We start from the raw sequence: 15846 nt of genomic DNA, 5'->3' as shown, positions 1-15846 counted from the left end.
GGTATCATGCTATAGGAATTTTCTTCAACAGAGTAGACTTTGGAGATTTTAAAGTCCAATTCATTGTTATGTAGCAGAGCTGAGACAACACTTAAATTGTCAACCTCTGCGTAATGTTCTATTAATTTCTCTTTTTGTACTTGCAAATTAATAAAAAATACAAAATTGTGTTACAACAAAGTTCTCCAACTGTTTGGGAAACTTTCTGCTATTTTGTAACCTTAAATGTGTCTTTATGGTTGTTGGTAATCTAACCCTAGCAAAATCACTGAAAACCCTTGATTGAACATTCTATGCTGGTGGCTAGAGCTGCCACAAAAAAAACTCAGTTTCCCACAATGCCTTTAGCCCAGCGCGGCTCCCATCCATCCTGCAGGCCTGGCCCTCTGGTTCCCATGTATGGAGTGTTACATCATTGACAGACACCCACCTTCCCGAGTGATGACGCAGCCCATGGAGAGTGTGTGGTGATGAGGAGGAGGAGGGAGGAGGAAGGCAGGGAGGGAGGGAGGGAGAGAGGAGAGGTTGTCCCGTCTGCGCGCGGAGCTCAGTCAGACAGCAGGGAACAGCTGCAGCACTAGGTTCGCGTAGGTTTTCATTGCATTGCAATTTTAAATATTAGTCATTTCAGCCACAAAACCCACGTAGAGCAGCTCGACTAAGCAACCAAATATCTATAAGAAAAATGGTTGATCGTGAGCAGCTGGTACAGAAAGCCAGGCTGGCTGAACAGGCTGAGAGATATGATGACATGGCAGCTGCTATGAAATCGGTAAGTCTAATAAAAATGAAGACAATAATTATGACTTATAGATGTATTTAAATATTGTTTTGTTGCTACTTGTTTGCGTAAAGACTCTTCCCACAATATCGACAGTGTTTCTTGCAAACCTGCGCTCATCCTGGCTCAGTATTCAATTGCACTACAACCAATTGTCTAAATATTTTTTTTTTTATGTCTTTATTGTCTAGTCGCCAGTTCATCGCCAGATCACTGCTCTTTTTTTTGAGTCGAGTCCAAATGGTCTGCTCTTTGGGCGGTGCCTTTTTGTCGGCTGTACTGTTCAATGAAAGGATATTACAATGAAATGCATGCAGGCCCCGACTTCATCTCTCAGCTAATAAGAGCCTTGCATCATATAACGGTCCTGCTCTGTTGCATTAACTGCTTCCCCCCCCCTATATACCACCACCCCACCTCCCCTTCCTCCATTATGCTGAATTTATAAGAGCCTCTGCTGCTGGGAGCCATGCGAGGCTACTCGGAAAAAGCCTATCAACTGCTACCTCCTCCACCTCCTCTTTCTCTCTTTGTCACATAAATTATTTAAAGACAATGAAACTAATCATTTTAATACTAGAAAACGAAACCAAGAGACATAATCTGAGCATGACTGCTTAAGAAAAACGCTCCTATAAGAACAGACCTTTCCTTTAATGAAACGTAGGAGGCAGCAGAATCTCTCTAGAATATTCCTTGTCATATTGCAGTGAGTCAATTTGATCAGATTTAACTCCAGGCCGTTTCTTTTTTCTTCAATCTTTTTCACTTACATGTTCATGTGTACTCTTGTATCTATGTGTGCATGTACAGTTTGTGTGTCAGGAATGAAATCTAGCAGCCATTTAAAGTCATTTTAGGTTAATGACCCTGATTAAATGGTGTTACATTTGATGTGACAAAGATTACACAGCTGGCCTGCCTCACATTAGCTTTCTGAGCTCTTATTGGACACCACTGTGGACAGAGCCTTTGTCTTCTTTTCCTTCTTTTCTTTTCCCTTTTTCCCTGTGGCCCCTTAAGAAATTGTGAGACTGAATCCACTAGTAGGTTAAAAGAGAAAAGGAGGAAGAAAAACTGCTGTGTCACACAAGCTCATACTGGAACCAGCAGCATCCTGGGAATCTTTTGCCAAGCGTGTGATATCAGACCCAAACTTAAAATCTTTCAAGGAGGAACATTTTGTATTATGCTCCCCAGGAGAGATGGAGTGAGCCCCCATGGATCGTTTGTCATCAAGGGTTTCTGGTTGCAGGAGGTGGGATGGTGTGCCAGCCAAGAGGGATTCCATTCCCTTTAAACAATCTGCCATGTCAGTGCAGTCCAAGCCGGGCCCTTTTGCAGGGGTGTATACTCACTCTATAATCAAAGGGATTCCCTTGCCATTGCAGCCAGAAATGAAAATCCCGAGGTCGTCACCTTCATGTTCTTCATGAAAAATAGACATAGAAATGGTGGTGGTTCTCTTAATGATTATTAATTTAAGAAATGCATGTCACAAATCCTCACAAACCATGGTTACGCATGACTAATGGCCCCAAACCAAAAAGAAATTGCCCTATATCATCAAAGATTGTTTGCAAGCCCAATGCCAGGATTTTTTTTTTTTTTTTTTTTTTTTGCTGAATAATAACAATTAAAGTGACTGACCTCCTGTTCTTCTTGGCAATTGATTTAAAATTTCGAAATAATGTCAGGTAATTTTTGCACAATCTGCAATAGTATTAATACAACTGCAGTCCAGTTGTAGAGTGATGGCCTGTTTGCTCCCTTTAAAACCAATGTGTAGGAATCTGCCTCATGTGATTGTAAATGATGCCCAGTTGTTGTCTGTAGTCACTGGGAGTGAGACTTTTTGGACAGGCACTGTGAAGGCTACTCCCCATCTGCTTGTCGTGATGTTATTAGCTCCATCTTTGTGCAAAGAATATCAAACACCTTGCAAAAATGAGAAATATCACTATTTTGGTGAAAAGTTCTGTTTTTCCCAAACAAGATTTTTCATCTCTGTTATTGATCTGATGAAAGCCATGTTTCAGCATAGGGTACATTTCCAATCAAATAACCCTGAGTAATATAACCTTTTTATAGACACACAGTCTATTTAATGACCTCTCAGCTATCATCTGGATCTGTCCACATCTAAATTTAACGCTCCAGCTCAGAGTGATGTCACAACGTGCTGTTTTAAACAGGTAAAAGGGTCAGATTGAGCCAGAGAGAAGGTCACTGGGACATGTGAACCTCCAGTGCAGTGATGGTTTTCACTTACATTGCAGCTGCCCCTGAGTGCTGGTGGGAATATTTTAGACAGCTCTATCCCTCCTTTCCTTTCCCCACCCCTGCTGCTGCCAACTATCTTGTATATCATTTCTCACTAACTGGCATTAGCTGCACACGTGGCAGCTGGAACTACTGGTGCACTAAATGAATGGATTGCCATGGAAACTGGGAATTGCACATGACAAGTGAAATATTGCTCATCCTCTTTGCTGTAGATGACACTAAGCAGATTGTTTGATTGAAAAGGATGGCTGTCAAATTTTGTCCTACAACTAATCATTACTTTTTGTATGAAGTGATCTATGTGTTCTTTTTGATTATTTGATTCATGTGGTTCTTAAAGCTCTAGATAAATTATTCTTGAAGTGTAATCTCAAGATGATTTCCCTGTAATGCAACCATTTTACAAAGACAGAAGTTTAGGGGCAGATTTTCTGTCTGCACAAACTTCTCCTTGTAATTGAACAGTTATTACTCTTATTCTTTCAGGTAACAGAGTTAAATGAGGCCCTGTCCAATGAGGAGAGGAATCTCTTGTCTGTTGCCTACAAAAATGTGGTGGGCGCCCGGCGCTCTTCTTGGAGGGTCATCTCTAGCATTGAGCAGAAGACCTCTGCTGATGGCAATGAGAAGAAAATCGAGATGGTACGGGCCTATCGGGAGAAGATTGAGAAAGAGCTGGAGGCTGTGTGCCAGGACGTGCTCAACCTCCTGGACAACTTCCTGATCAAGAACTGCAGCGAAACGCAGCACGAGAGCAAGGTGTTCTACTTGAAGATGAAGGGCGACTACTACCGGTACTTGGCCGAGGTGGCCACAGGAGAGAAGAGGGCCACAGTGGTGGAGTCATCGGAGAAGGCCTATAATGAGGCTCACGAGATCAGCAAGGAGCACATGCAGCCCACCCACCCCATCCGCCTGGGCTTAGCTCTCAACTACTCTGTGTTTTACTACGAGATCCAGAACGCCCCGGAGCAGGCTTGTCATCTGGCCAAGACCGCCTTCGATGACGCCATTGCTGAGCTCGACACCCTCAACGAGGACTCCTACAAAGACTCCACTCTCATCATGCAGCTGCTCCGAGACAACTTGACACTGTGGACAAGTGACCAGCAGGATGACGAGGGCGGGGAGGGTAACAATTAAAGAGAAACCACACTTCAAAAAATAAAAAAAAATTATGAAGGGCCGGTGGACTTTGGCAGCCGCTTTTGCCGATGATACTACCGCAGCAGCAGTTCTTTATTTTTCCATGTGTTAAAAGAAAAGAATCAAAAGAGAGGTGAGAGTGGAGGTTAAATCTTAGTTTAAATATATATAGAAATATATATAAAGTTGAAAGGGGCCTCCGTCTTCTTGATTTTCTCTTTGACATTTGCCAAAACCACTGATATGTCAGTCAATCAGCCTGAAGTGGTTGTTGTTGGATTGAAATGGCAGCCTCACACTGGCATAGGAACTGATCTTGTTCTGTCAAGATAAGCTGCTTACTTAGGTTTTTGCGTGATAGAGATGCATTTGAGTCACTTGAGAGAGAAAATACTTGAATGGGAATGCCTCACAAATCTAGTTTGCATTGGTTCCAGTAATAGTAGTCTATATATAAGACAGGGCCCTGAAAGCCATTAATGTTACACTCACACTAACACAGAGAAAGTTATAAACTGGTAAAATCCCCCAAATTTAAGAGGATAAATTACACAGGAGAGAAAACAAGGACCGGATGGACAAAATTAATTCCCCATCCTCTGTCTAAAGTGTATTGGACATCTTACAGATAAGTCTGTTGTATGTCACTGGAACCATTGATTTTTTTGGAAGGTGAAGATCACAAAAGGCAGAGACTTAAAATAAAAAAATGACAAAAAAAAGCAGCTTCAGAGTTTGTGGTTTACTTCTGTGTTTGTTTTATTAAATGCACTTGCCTACTATACTGTTTCTTCAGTGTAAGATGATGACAACAATAATATCGATTATTCAATATTGTGCATGCTGGTGATGTATTTATATACAGTAGCTTGACTTTATTAACTTATACTGTGGGTGTTAAGTATTCATATGAATGAGAAAAACCGGCTTTGTCTGATGTTGATTTCTGATTTCTTATTTATTTAATTTTGTTATGGTTTTTCGATTTGCTATACCAAAATGGTGATCGTAAAAATTGACCTGTAATGGGCGTTGCTATAGTGACATGCAATATGTGTATTTAATTTGTTAATGAAAGAAAAAAAAAATAAGCAAGATAAAAAATAACCAAAAAAAAAAAAAAAACACCAGTGCTCACTTAATCTTACCAGCTGGTGTTTGTCACATTGAAGTATGATTATGATATATTTTGTTCTTTGAACAGTATTTAAGTACATTTTTCTGTCATGCTATCCAGTTTTAATAATGGTGACGTTTCCAGGCTCAATGTTTCTGTTATGAATTCACAAACATGGACCATTTTTGATTTCTGACAGTACTTTTTTTTTCTTTGTTTGTTTTTATACCTTTTAGCTGTTCCTGAGTGACAAAATATCTTGAATGTGAGTCATTATGTAGCAGTTGCACAAGAACCGAAATAATAGCTATGATAATAAAAAAGAATATGACTAAATTATACATGCACCATTGCCGTGGTGGTCTAGTGTATTGTTGTACTGTCACCCATGAATATATTTGATTTTAAGTACAGCCACTTCATGGAACGTTTTAAGGCTTTGTGTACACTCCGTGCTTATTTTTTCTTCTTTTGTGCGTGCATTATTTTGTATGCCTCATTTGCAAGTTAATCTTTAACAAACAAAAAAAGGAATTTATCTGTCAATTTTTTAAGTTCCTGCAAGCATGTGTGCAAAGTAATAATTTCCCTTCAGTGGTTCCTCACTTGTATACAGTATGTGTCTGCTGTTTGTACAGCACGTAGATATGAATATTCAACACCAGTGCACATTGATAGAGTTACAGGGAAAGCATAGACAACTCAAAAAAGTTTATGACTGATTAGTAAATACGCCAGGAAGTTGCTTAGGAGCACAGAAAGCCGCTGAATGGATTTATCGTCATTATGCTGCTACTTCTACAGATTAATATATTCATATGGATGGCAGTTTATTTTTCTTAATGGATGGCAGATTTAGGACTGCTATTTATTTATTTTTTTCAGATGTGATGGCTTAAGAGAGAAACCAAAAGCCTTAAGGTCAGTCACACAACCTTGCTCATGTATGCCAATTATGTCACCATCATGAGTCAGCCTTCATGAGCTCACAGTATGTCACAGCTGCTTTGATTTATTTTTAACATTATGAAGAGTTTGATGGACAACCTAATGCTCACGCAGCCTATATATACTATTTTATTTTAATTTTCAAGTTTTTGTGTTGAATGGATAGAGATCTTATCTTTTTTTGTTTGTTTTTGAAAAAAAAACATGTCAGGAGACTGTCACTCATTGCCAAGAATACACACTTTGTGTTATTTTATTTTTATTACCATTATTTTATAATTAATTTGTGTTCTTTTTCTCTGTGGTTTGTGTTTTTATTTTCAAGTTTTCATTATTTTGGAAGTTAATCCTTGTTTCTGTGACATGACATGCAAGTACAAAGCTATGAGGAAAAAATAAAAAGGATTTGATTTGAATCTTGAATTTGATCAAAGAAGAGCTGACCTGATGGAATTTAGCAAGCAAACTGTATGCTCTGAGGAGTTTTTGGTTGCCATCTCTTGCCCATTAAAGTTATTTGTTTATCATATTATCCTATATTTTCATTTCTGTCTGCAATCTAGTCGTGCAGTGCCATACTAAAATCAACAGCTCATTTATTTTCTTTCTGAAAGTTTTAATATTTCTGCTCACATTCTGATATAGGATATTGCTGTAACCTTATGTAACCCTTCATGGGTCACATGACCGGTCTGTGTGGTATGTGAGTGTGTGAGTGTTTGCATCCATATCTAGGTGGGTACTGTATGTATAGTATGTCCCTGCACTGATGCATGTATTGAGCGTCTGTGTGTGAACATGCAAGATGGAGTCGTGTTAGCAGTAGTGCAGAGATACTACTACCTCACACAGCTACCACATAATGTCTAACATGAGGTTCTTTTTAAAGACCGCCTCGATAATCATTAACTTAATTAGGGCACAGATCAAAGAAAAAGACAACTTCTGAAGAAGACAACAGGTTTATGATCATGGCATAGGAGCGCTGCAATAAAATAATATCCACCATGTTATATTTACAGGAGAGTCAGCATCTCCTAAGCTTTTAAATCCACCTGCCCATTATGGTTTTACATGCAGAGATTAAGGTTATCTGAGCTACTGTTCAAATCTGTATATTTTAAATAGGGAGCTGCACCGTTGCACTGATTGATAAGCTGAAGTGGCAAACTGTTGGATCCCCCCCCACCCTTCACCCTCCAACTGCAGCTTTTGCTGCAGCGTGCTGCACTGAACCTTTCATGAGATGAAATTCTGTGCTTTGAAAGGTCCTCTTCGCCAGCCAATAGCTGACAGGCTCACTCTCCACAGCCACCAATCCTGTTCCTGTTGCTAGGGCTATAATAAGTATCCCACCATCAGCCCAGCTCCCTGCTGCACTGCTCAGACACCTATTACATCCTGTTAAAGAAATGAAAGCTCAAAGCACACAGGAGGTGTCAGGATTCAGCTTCAACCTATCGTCATGCTGTTTTTTTAATGCATTGCAACACTTTCTAGAACAGTGGCATTATGGATATTGGGAAATTCTGTTGACATTATACATCTCAAACACTTAGGTGCCAGCTCATGCATGTGTAATTAAATCTCCTAATTAAATTCAGAGGCAAATTCTTTCAAATTAGCTTAAAACTAAATAAATATTTGTAATGGAGTAATGTCATTAACAATGTTTACTGCACATCAAACAGATTATATACAATTACACTAATGCACCTCAGTAATCTTCATACGGTACATTCCCACTGGATGATTTTAAGACAAGATTATTTACAGGAAACAGAAAATTGTTAATTTCTGCTTCACTTCAGGGACTTTCTGTCATCACATGAAGAGAGGTCAGGATGACAAAGCGCAATGTATCCTTGAGGCATGTCACCAGCAGGCAAGTGCCCTCTAAATCATTGGGTTTAATTCCTCGTTCCTCAGACTGCCACTGCATCTTGTAGAAAAGCTCCTGGTGATATAAAAGAATCTGTATCTTTGAGGAAGAATTAAAAATAGACTTTGTAAGCCAGGTGTATATTTAAGTGAATACAGGCAGGTTATTTTTATGCTCTCTGTATTTCATGAACTCTTTTAAATTTGTTGAAAGGCAGCTCGGTATGCATTGCCTTCCTTTATAGATAAAAAGGATTCCTACCACTCTTATGTCTGTCAAATAGCAAGCCACCATTGTCAGTCAGTTAGCTTAGCTTTGCATATCTTTTTGGGACACATTATTAATTCCACAGTGTACTTTTGATGGTTCTGTGTATTTTACTCAGGTATTACTTTAGTATTTAAGGTTGTAAGAACCATTAGCTGTATAAAAATACATAAAGATATCCCTATATTAAGCATGAAGATGATGTTAGAGTTCAACACCACTGAAGCCTGCAAGATGCTGATTCCAAAATATTTGGCTCCACAAGACTGCCGTTCAAGAAATATTTACTTCTCTAATGCGATATCAAGATCATGTGTATTTTGTGTGTTCTTTATTTTTTTCCTATAAGTTTTGGACAACTTATGATATTCTGAAATCTTTTATGGCTAAGCTCAGTCTGATCATAAAAAAACACCACAAGACAGCAGTTGGGTGAGTTGTTCTGCATGCTGTTTGATTTTACAAGTCTCTGTAATGCTTTGTCACAGCTTAATTATCTTATTATTGTACATGACTCTCTTGTTTTAGCACCCTACAGTCATGCAGTCACTTTTTTTCTACCTTTGTTAACAGATGGGCTCCATCAAGTAGTTGTAGAATAAACCTTTGTCTTAGCTGCCAATGATCCCTCTTCAGCTTCACCTTCTAGTGCAACTATGGTCGCTTGTGATTCCAAAAAGACCAGCAAGGTGACATGGCTTCATAAGGGCAGTTAACCAGTGGGTGACTTCATTCATGTCTATGCTGCTAAATCCAGGTTTCCCTTTAAGAAATATGTATGGGATTTTGAACGACTGCCGATCTGAGATTCCACAGTCATTTCCACTGTATGACAAGTAATACAACCCCTGGCAAAAAGTATGGAATCACCAGTCTTGGCAGAGCGCTCATGCAGTTGTTTTGTTGTGTAGAACAAAATCAGATCACAAACATGACACAAAACTCTAGTCATTCCAAATGGCAACTTTCTGGCTTTAAGAAACAATAAAAGAAATGACGAAAAAACATTATGGTAGTCAGAAAAGGTTACTTTTACTGACCAAGCACAGGGAAAAAAATATGGAATCACTCAATTCTGAGGAAAAAAATATGGAATCAGTCTGTTTTCACAACCAAAAACAAAATTCTAACACCATTAATACTTAGTTGCACCACCTCTGGCTTTGATAACAGCTTTCAGTCTCTGAGGCATGGATTTGACGAGTGACGAACAGTATTCATCATCAATTTGGCGCCAACTCTCTTTGATTGCTGCTGCCAGATCAGCTTTGCAGGTTGGAGCCTTGGTATGGACCATTTTTTTCAATTTCCACCACAGATTCTCAATTGGATTGAGATCCGGACTATTTGCAGGCCATGACATTGACTTTATGCGGCTTTCTTCAAGGAATGCCTTCACAGTTTTTGCTCTATGGCAAGATGCATTGTCATCCTGGAAAATGATATCATCATCCCCAAACATCTTTTCAATTGATGGGATAAGAAAACTGTCCAAAATGTCAGTGTAAACATGTGCATTTATTGAGGAAGTGACAACGGTCATTTCCCCGGTGCCTTTACCTGACATGCAGCCCCATATCATCAAGGACTGTGGAAATTTTAATGTTTTCTTCAAGCAGTCCTCTTCATAAATCTCATTGGAACGGCACCAAACAAAAGTTCCAGCATCATCACCTTGTCCAATGCAGATCCGTGATTCATCACTGAAGATAACCTTTATCCAGTCCTCCACAGTCTTGTTCTTTTCTGTTTAGGTGTCAATGATGGTTTTCGTTTTGCTTTCCTGTATGAAAATCTCATTTCCTTTAGGCGATTCCTCACAGTGCGGTCACATACATTGACTCCAGTTTCCTCCCATTTGTTTTTCATTAGTTTTGTTGTGCATTTTCTGTTTTTAAGACATATTTCCTTAAGTTTTCTGTCTTGACGCTTGGATGTCTGCCTTGGTCTACCAGTGCGCTTAGCTTGAACAACCTTCCCATGTTCCTTGTACTTGGTCCATATCTTAGACACAGCTGACTGTGAACAGCCCACATCTTTGGCAACATTGCGTGTAGATTTACCTTCTTCAAGAAGTTTTATTATCCTCTGTTTTGTTTCAAGCGACATCTCCTGTGTGGGAGCCATGATTCATGCCAGTCCCCTTGGTGAATCAGGTCTCCAAGGTGTGGTCACAGGTTTGGTTTTAACTGCAGACTAACAAGCAGACCTAATCTGAAGCAGGTGCTCATTTAGGGAAAGGAAATTGACTGGGTGAGCCCCCCCCCCAAAAAAAACAGACTGATTCCATATTTTTTTCCTCAGAATTGAGTGATTCCATATTTTTTTCGCTGTGCTTGGTCAGTAAAAGTAACCTTTTCTGACTACCATAATGTTTTTTCGTCGTTTCTTTTATTGTTTCTTAAAGCCAGAAAGCTGCCATTTGGAATGACTAGAGTTGTGTGTCATGTTTGTCTTCTGATTTTGTTCTACACAACAAAACAACTGCATGAGCGCTCTGCCAAGACTGGTGATTCCATACTTTTTGCCAGGGGTTGTATACGTTATTAAATCCCATTTTATTCAGTTTTTGGTGTTCCAGATTATTTAAATGTGTTTCTTGAAGATATCAAGTCAATGTCAGCCTTCTCTCTTTTCATCTTTGTTAATACTTTTGACTTTTTTATTTGGTTTAGGATGCCGATAACATTAAATGAACTTATCTTTATTTTCCCCGTATTCATGGTTTTCTCAACGTAAAAAACTTAGATTAGATGCTGCAAAACTCTCTAACTAAACATAAGTACTTAAGTTGCAAAAAAAACATTATAAACCAAACCCAATTCAAAAAAAGAAAAAGAAAAAAGAACTTCCAAGGCAAAGGTAAGTTGGATATCCTTTACCTGACCTAAAACAAAAAATAAGGTCATCATTCAGAGGGAAAGCCTCTTTAAACCACAATCATTTCAAGTTTTTTCCATAGCATTTTTTTTTTTTTTTACCCTTTTCACAAACTATAGATGAACAGCTTTCTTAAACAGGTGTGTTGTGCTCACCTTCCATTTTGGCTTTGATCTTAACATATTGGAGCATGCACACTGGCTGCTTTGCTGCACATCTCCGACCCATTTCGAACTGCATTGCAGCCATGTACTATGAAGTGTTTTAGCATTTTTCACACGTGTAGTGCCAGGAAAGTGGTTTCCAACCAAATACAGAGTAGCAACATTTGTGAGTCTTTACATTCACCTCTTATCAGCTTTCACCAAAGCTTCAGTATGTAGGCAAAATGTCATATACATTGATATATTATAACATGACTTATAGTACAACTGGTTGACTTTCATGTCTTATGTTTTCAGATAATCTTAGACCTGGATGACACAAACTATGTTTATAGCATTATTAAAGGCATTACTGTGTAAAAACATTATGTACCAAGCAGCTGATAAGAAGACAGCGTTAGCCATGTTAGCATTATGCATTAAGCAATGTTAACAGGTCCACTGCTTTGATGTAGAAAAAAACAATTGGGTAAATTCTGGATGGCTTTCTATTAGATATTCCACATACATAAAATACCCTGTCCATGAGAGTACTTTTGTGCAGGACTGGTGCACCACAACACCACATTAGTCCAACCTTGAAAAAGGCTTTTTGAAACAGCTATTTTGTGCCATATTTAGTGAGATAGTTTGACTACAAATGATACATTATTAAGTGCTTTTTAGTTAACATTAAAACTTAAAATGATGAACAGTATCTTGTAATATTAGCATGTAAAAACTCATTTTTGACATGTTAGCATGTGCCTGTTAGCATCATAGAACTGCATGCTCTTGTAGTCTAGCATGTTTATTTTTCACTCATTCATTTTATTATCAGATTATGGGATTTCTTTGTGTGACATTTGTCAAAGTTTCATTTACTGAGTTTCTTTTAGAGCACACTGGCAGTCTCACATGACAAATTGTAACAAATACATTTACCACTTGAAAACGTAGTAGCATCATGAGAAAAAAAAAACTTTGCAAATTGGGCTATAAACACATTTTTCAATCTGTGTGTGTGTATTTTTTATTTTTGAACATTTAATAGTTGAGAATATCAAATTTGTGCCAGTTTCACTAAATAAAAACATAAACATGTTGAAATTTTGAAAGACTAAAATAGACTTGATTTTGTAGTCCAGAAATGGCAGTGATTTAAGTAATTCATGTTTAAACTGTGCAGTTATTACCGATTCAGGTGTGAGACAGCATTAATTCTGACTCAGTGCTGCATTTCTGGTTGTTTGCAAATTTCTCCAAAAAACATTAACCACTCATGGCTCATACATCTCACAATAACTGATGGCCAATTAATCGTCAATGAAATCATAAGGCTACCATGGTTAGGTTTCAGACGCTGGGGTAAAATTGGAAGCTCAGCTCTGGCCACACCAAGCAAATAGTTCAAAGACTGACTCTTAAGTAATAAACACTTTGCTGAAACAGTGCAAAGATAAAAACTGATGGCATTATGATGTTCTGAGACCAGAAGTTGAAAGGTTGCAGCCTATTAATGATTAGATATTAGAAACAAAACCTTGGATTATTGTTGAATTGATTCAGCGTTCTTTGGTACCAGCATCAGACATTAGCACACTACTTTCTCTTTCTGAGCAGCTCCCTATGTAGACACATCCGATTTTAGAAGTTTAAGATCCAACTCATTGTGATCAGCACCTCAAAGATGCTAAGTAGATAATAGCTGTAGAGTTCCAGAAATGTCAACCTATTAGAGGTATGGAGATGAGAGATGGAGAGAAAGAGGGGACAGAGAACAGAGACAGATCTATAAATAGGCTTCCCCTGCAGCCTGAGAGTAGACAGCGAGTAGACCAGAGACATCACTGTGACAGCCCCTCCACTATAGAAACTTTGTGTCTCTGTATGGATAGTGAGAGTTCATGTCTCTAGTTAAAAGAGCCTTATTCATCAGTTTTATTCTTAGCCAAGTACATGCAGGAAATTGCATAAAATTAGACAAGCAATAGACTGAAACCTGCTGTTTTCTTGAATTTCATTTCACTGTAGTATTTCAGTCATTTTTTGCAGCATTGAGTTATAAAAGGACAAAGAAGGCTGCTGAATCTTTCTGGCACAAAACCAGCTGTTATGCATGACTGCCTCAAAATAAATTATTCAAACTAGCATTTAGATTTTGTATTATTTATCAAAAAGTACCACAACGTTCAACTGAAGGTTTTAAAATGCTATTTTAGGAAGCACGCGTCCCAAAACATTTTAGGATACAGTGCACCTCTCTATCTGGCTGCAGCACAAACTCTACAGACGTTAAGATATCATTCCATTTGCTGCTTTTAAACAAAAAATTACAACATATAATTATTCATAACTTTAGTAACTGTGTGATGAGTTTGTAAAGGGGATTCTAAAATTAAGCCCCCACTCCCTTTCTCTTAGTTACGTCAATCCCTGTGTTCTTTTAAGGTCTCACATTGCAGGAGAATCTCAGGCATCCAAAATAACATAAGCATGCAGAAATATAATGGTTTAATCTACAGTATGAATCTTTTTATCTTGAACCTTTAAACTGCAATGAAAATAATTAAATCAGCTCTAACTAACTAATTTCTGCTGCCCATCTCTCTTTAATGATGAACACCCGTGTTACCATGACTAGTGATACAGAAGACGGATCCTTTGGTCGGCTCTGTCAGAAAAGGTGACCTACCTCAGTTTACTGTGTCACCTCGTTTAATAGGGTGCTGATCATAAGGGTTTCTGCACAAGGAAATCACACACACTGAAACTGTTTACACTTAATGAGACATTTGACTAAATTAATAGACACCTCACAGTGGCGGGAAATTATGCAGTAAATGATAAAACTGTTTCTTTCTATTTCCATTGTTTTATCTCTTAGAATTATATACTTTTGGTGTAAGCATCTTCTTTGACCTTAGCATATCTAATCAGTTAAACTCTGTTTGACAGTTAACGTTCCAGGTGCCAACTGCTTGATAAATTATACCTTGGCTTCTTTGCGGGTCTGCCGCCTGATATCTGAGCTGGTGACTCATTATGTATGTGGGCACAGGGGATTTCCCACAGTGCATAGAAGAAGTAGAAAAAAAGAGAAAAACTTTCTTTCACTTCTTCTCACAGCCTGGAGGGGATGTACAGCTCAACTGACAGCAGACCAGTGGGGTTAGATGTGGTGAATAACAGGCAGAGAGGGACCAGTGTCAAGGAGCTGGCGGAGGCCGAAGGAATGAAATATAGTGTGACAGCAATTGATGTTTAACAGTGAGAGCCAAGGTTTGTGTTTAGCTGAGTATTGAGGTTGAACTAGCTGGCTTTAAATGTGGAAACTGAGGGAATTTGGGTGTGGGAGCAGATGCTGAAGCAAAGTTTCCCTTGACCACTGATGAAACAATGACACCACAGTTATAGTCCTAAAATAAAGACGCTGTTATGCATTTAACAAACAGTAGAATATGACAAAAGAGAAGAGAAAGAGCTGGATGTTGCTTAGCTGTGGGAGTTAAAGAAGAAGAGCAGTCATACAATGAAGTTACTACTCTGTATGAACGCTGTATTGTCCTGTTGCATGGCAACTGTTTCCACAGAAATCTTTGCTCAGAAGCACTCCTCTTTGGTCGTCACATAACTGCAGCGAGCTGAAAAATGGGCTGACTGCAGGAATACAAATGAACCATTTCAGCTTGCAAGAGCTGAAGATTTATTTGTATTTCCTTTTTAACGTATTTACAGGAAAGCAAATCATGAAATGCAAAATAGGGTTTCATGTTATTTCACTCTTAGAACAGTTTTGTTTTGTAATTGTACCACAGTAAGAAGTAAAATGGTTTTAAGACTAAAGGCTATAAACAAATTGTATACATAAACTCTAATTTCCTAATTTTCTTTCTTTTATTCTGACATAATATATGATTCACTGTAAAATATGTACAAATACAAAGCAATTTTAAAGTTTGTGGTATGTTTTTCAATATTTTCTTGCATTGTTTATCCAGAAATCTTAAACTCTCACTCACAAGATGTTTTTTTCAGCGCCATGGCTACTATTACATCATAGGCATGGTCAAATTCTCCAGCAGCACACCCCAGCAGGAGCGTGCACATTTCCCACTACGACCATACGTTTAAGCATCATGTGGAATGAAGAGGACCAAAGGCTCGTTAGATCTATTCATTTTAATATTGGAAAAAAGCTAGTTTCCGCTGCTACTGTTATGTTTCACATTATCAGAGATATTGTTCAACTTCCTGCATAAATAGCCAGAGAAAGCCTCGGCCACTTGATCCAAGTAACTCCTGCCTCTCAGAGACACCTCAGTGTGATAAAAACTGAAGTTTGTGCTGATCAGGACAGGAGAGTAATGCTGTGATGGGGACTGGCAGTGGCACT

At 38.5% G+C, this 15846-nt stretch overlaps 1 protein-coding gene across 1 annotated transcript; it reads left to right on the top strand.

Annotated features, from left to right (window-relative positions):
* The first annotated feature begins 517 nt into the window (after positions 1 to 517).
* On the top strand, positions 518 to 5852 carry ywhag2 (3-monooxygenase/tryptophan 5-monooxygenase activation protein, gamma polypeptide 2). Its single transcript, XM_041995610.1, has 2 exons — positions 518 to 772; positions 3554 to 5852. The coding sequence occupies exons 1-2, from the start codon at positions 686 to 688 to the stop codon at positions 4208 to 4210; spliced, it is 744 nt and encodes a 247-aa protein (XP_041851544.1). The 5' UTR covers positions 518 to 685; the 3' UTR covers positions 4211 to 5852.
* The last annotated feature ends 9994 nt before the right edge of the window (positions 5853 to 15846 follow it).

Source organism: Melanotaenia boesemani, chromosome 9, assembly GCF_017639745.1.
Source record: "Melanotaenia boesemani isolate fMelBoe1 chromosome 9, fMelBoe1.pri, whole genome shotgun sequence".
NCBI lineage: Eukaryota > Metazoa > Chordata > Actinopteri > Atheriniformes > Melanotaeniidae > Melanotaenia > Melanotaenia boesemani.
The sequence above is the reverse complement of the archived record's forward strand: the minus strand, read 5'-3'. Positions and strand labels throughout refer to the sequence as shown.

Excerpts from the sequence above, each read along its gene's own strand:
- ywhag2 (XM_041995610.1), top strand. The coding sequence starts at position 686 with ATGGTTGATCGTGAGCAGCTGGTACAGAAAGCCAGGCTGGCTGAACAG. Across the intron at positions 773-3,553 it reads TGGCAGCTGCTATGAAATCG|GTAACAGAGTTAAATGAGGC; the intron begins GTAAGTCTAATA and ends TTATTCTTTCAG.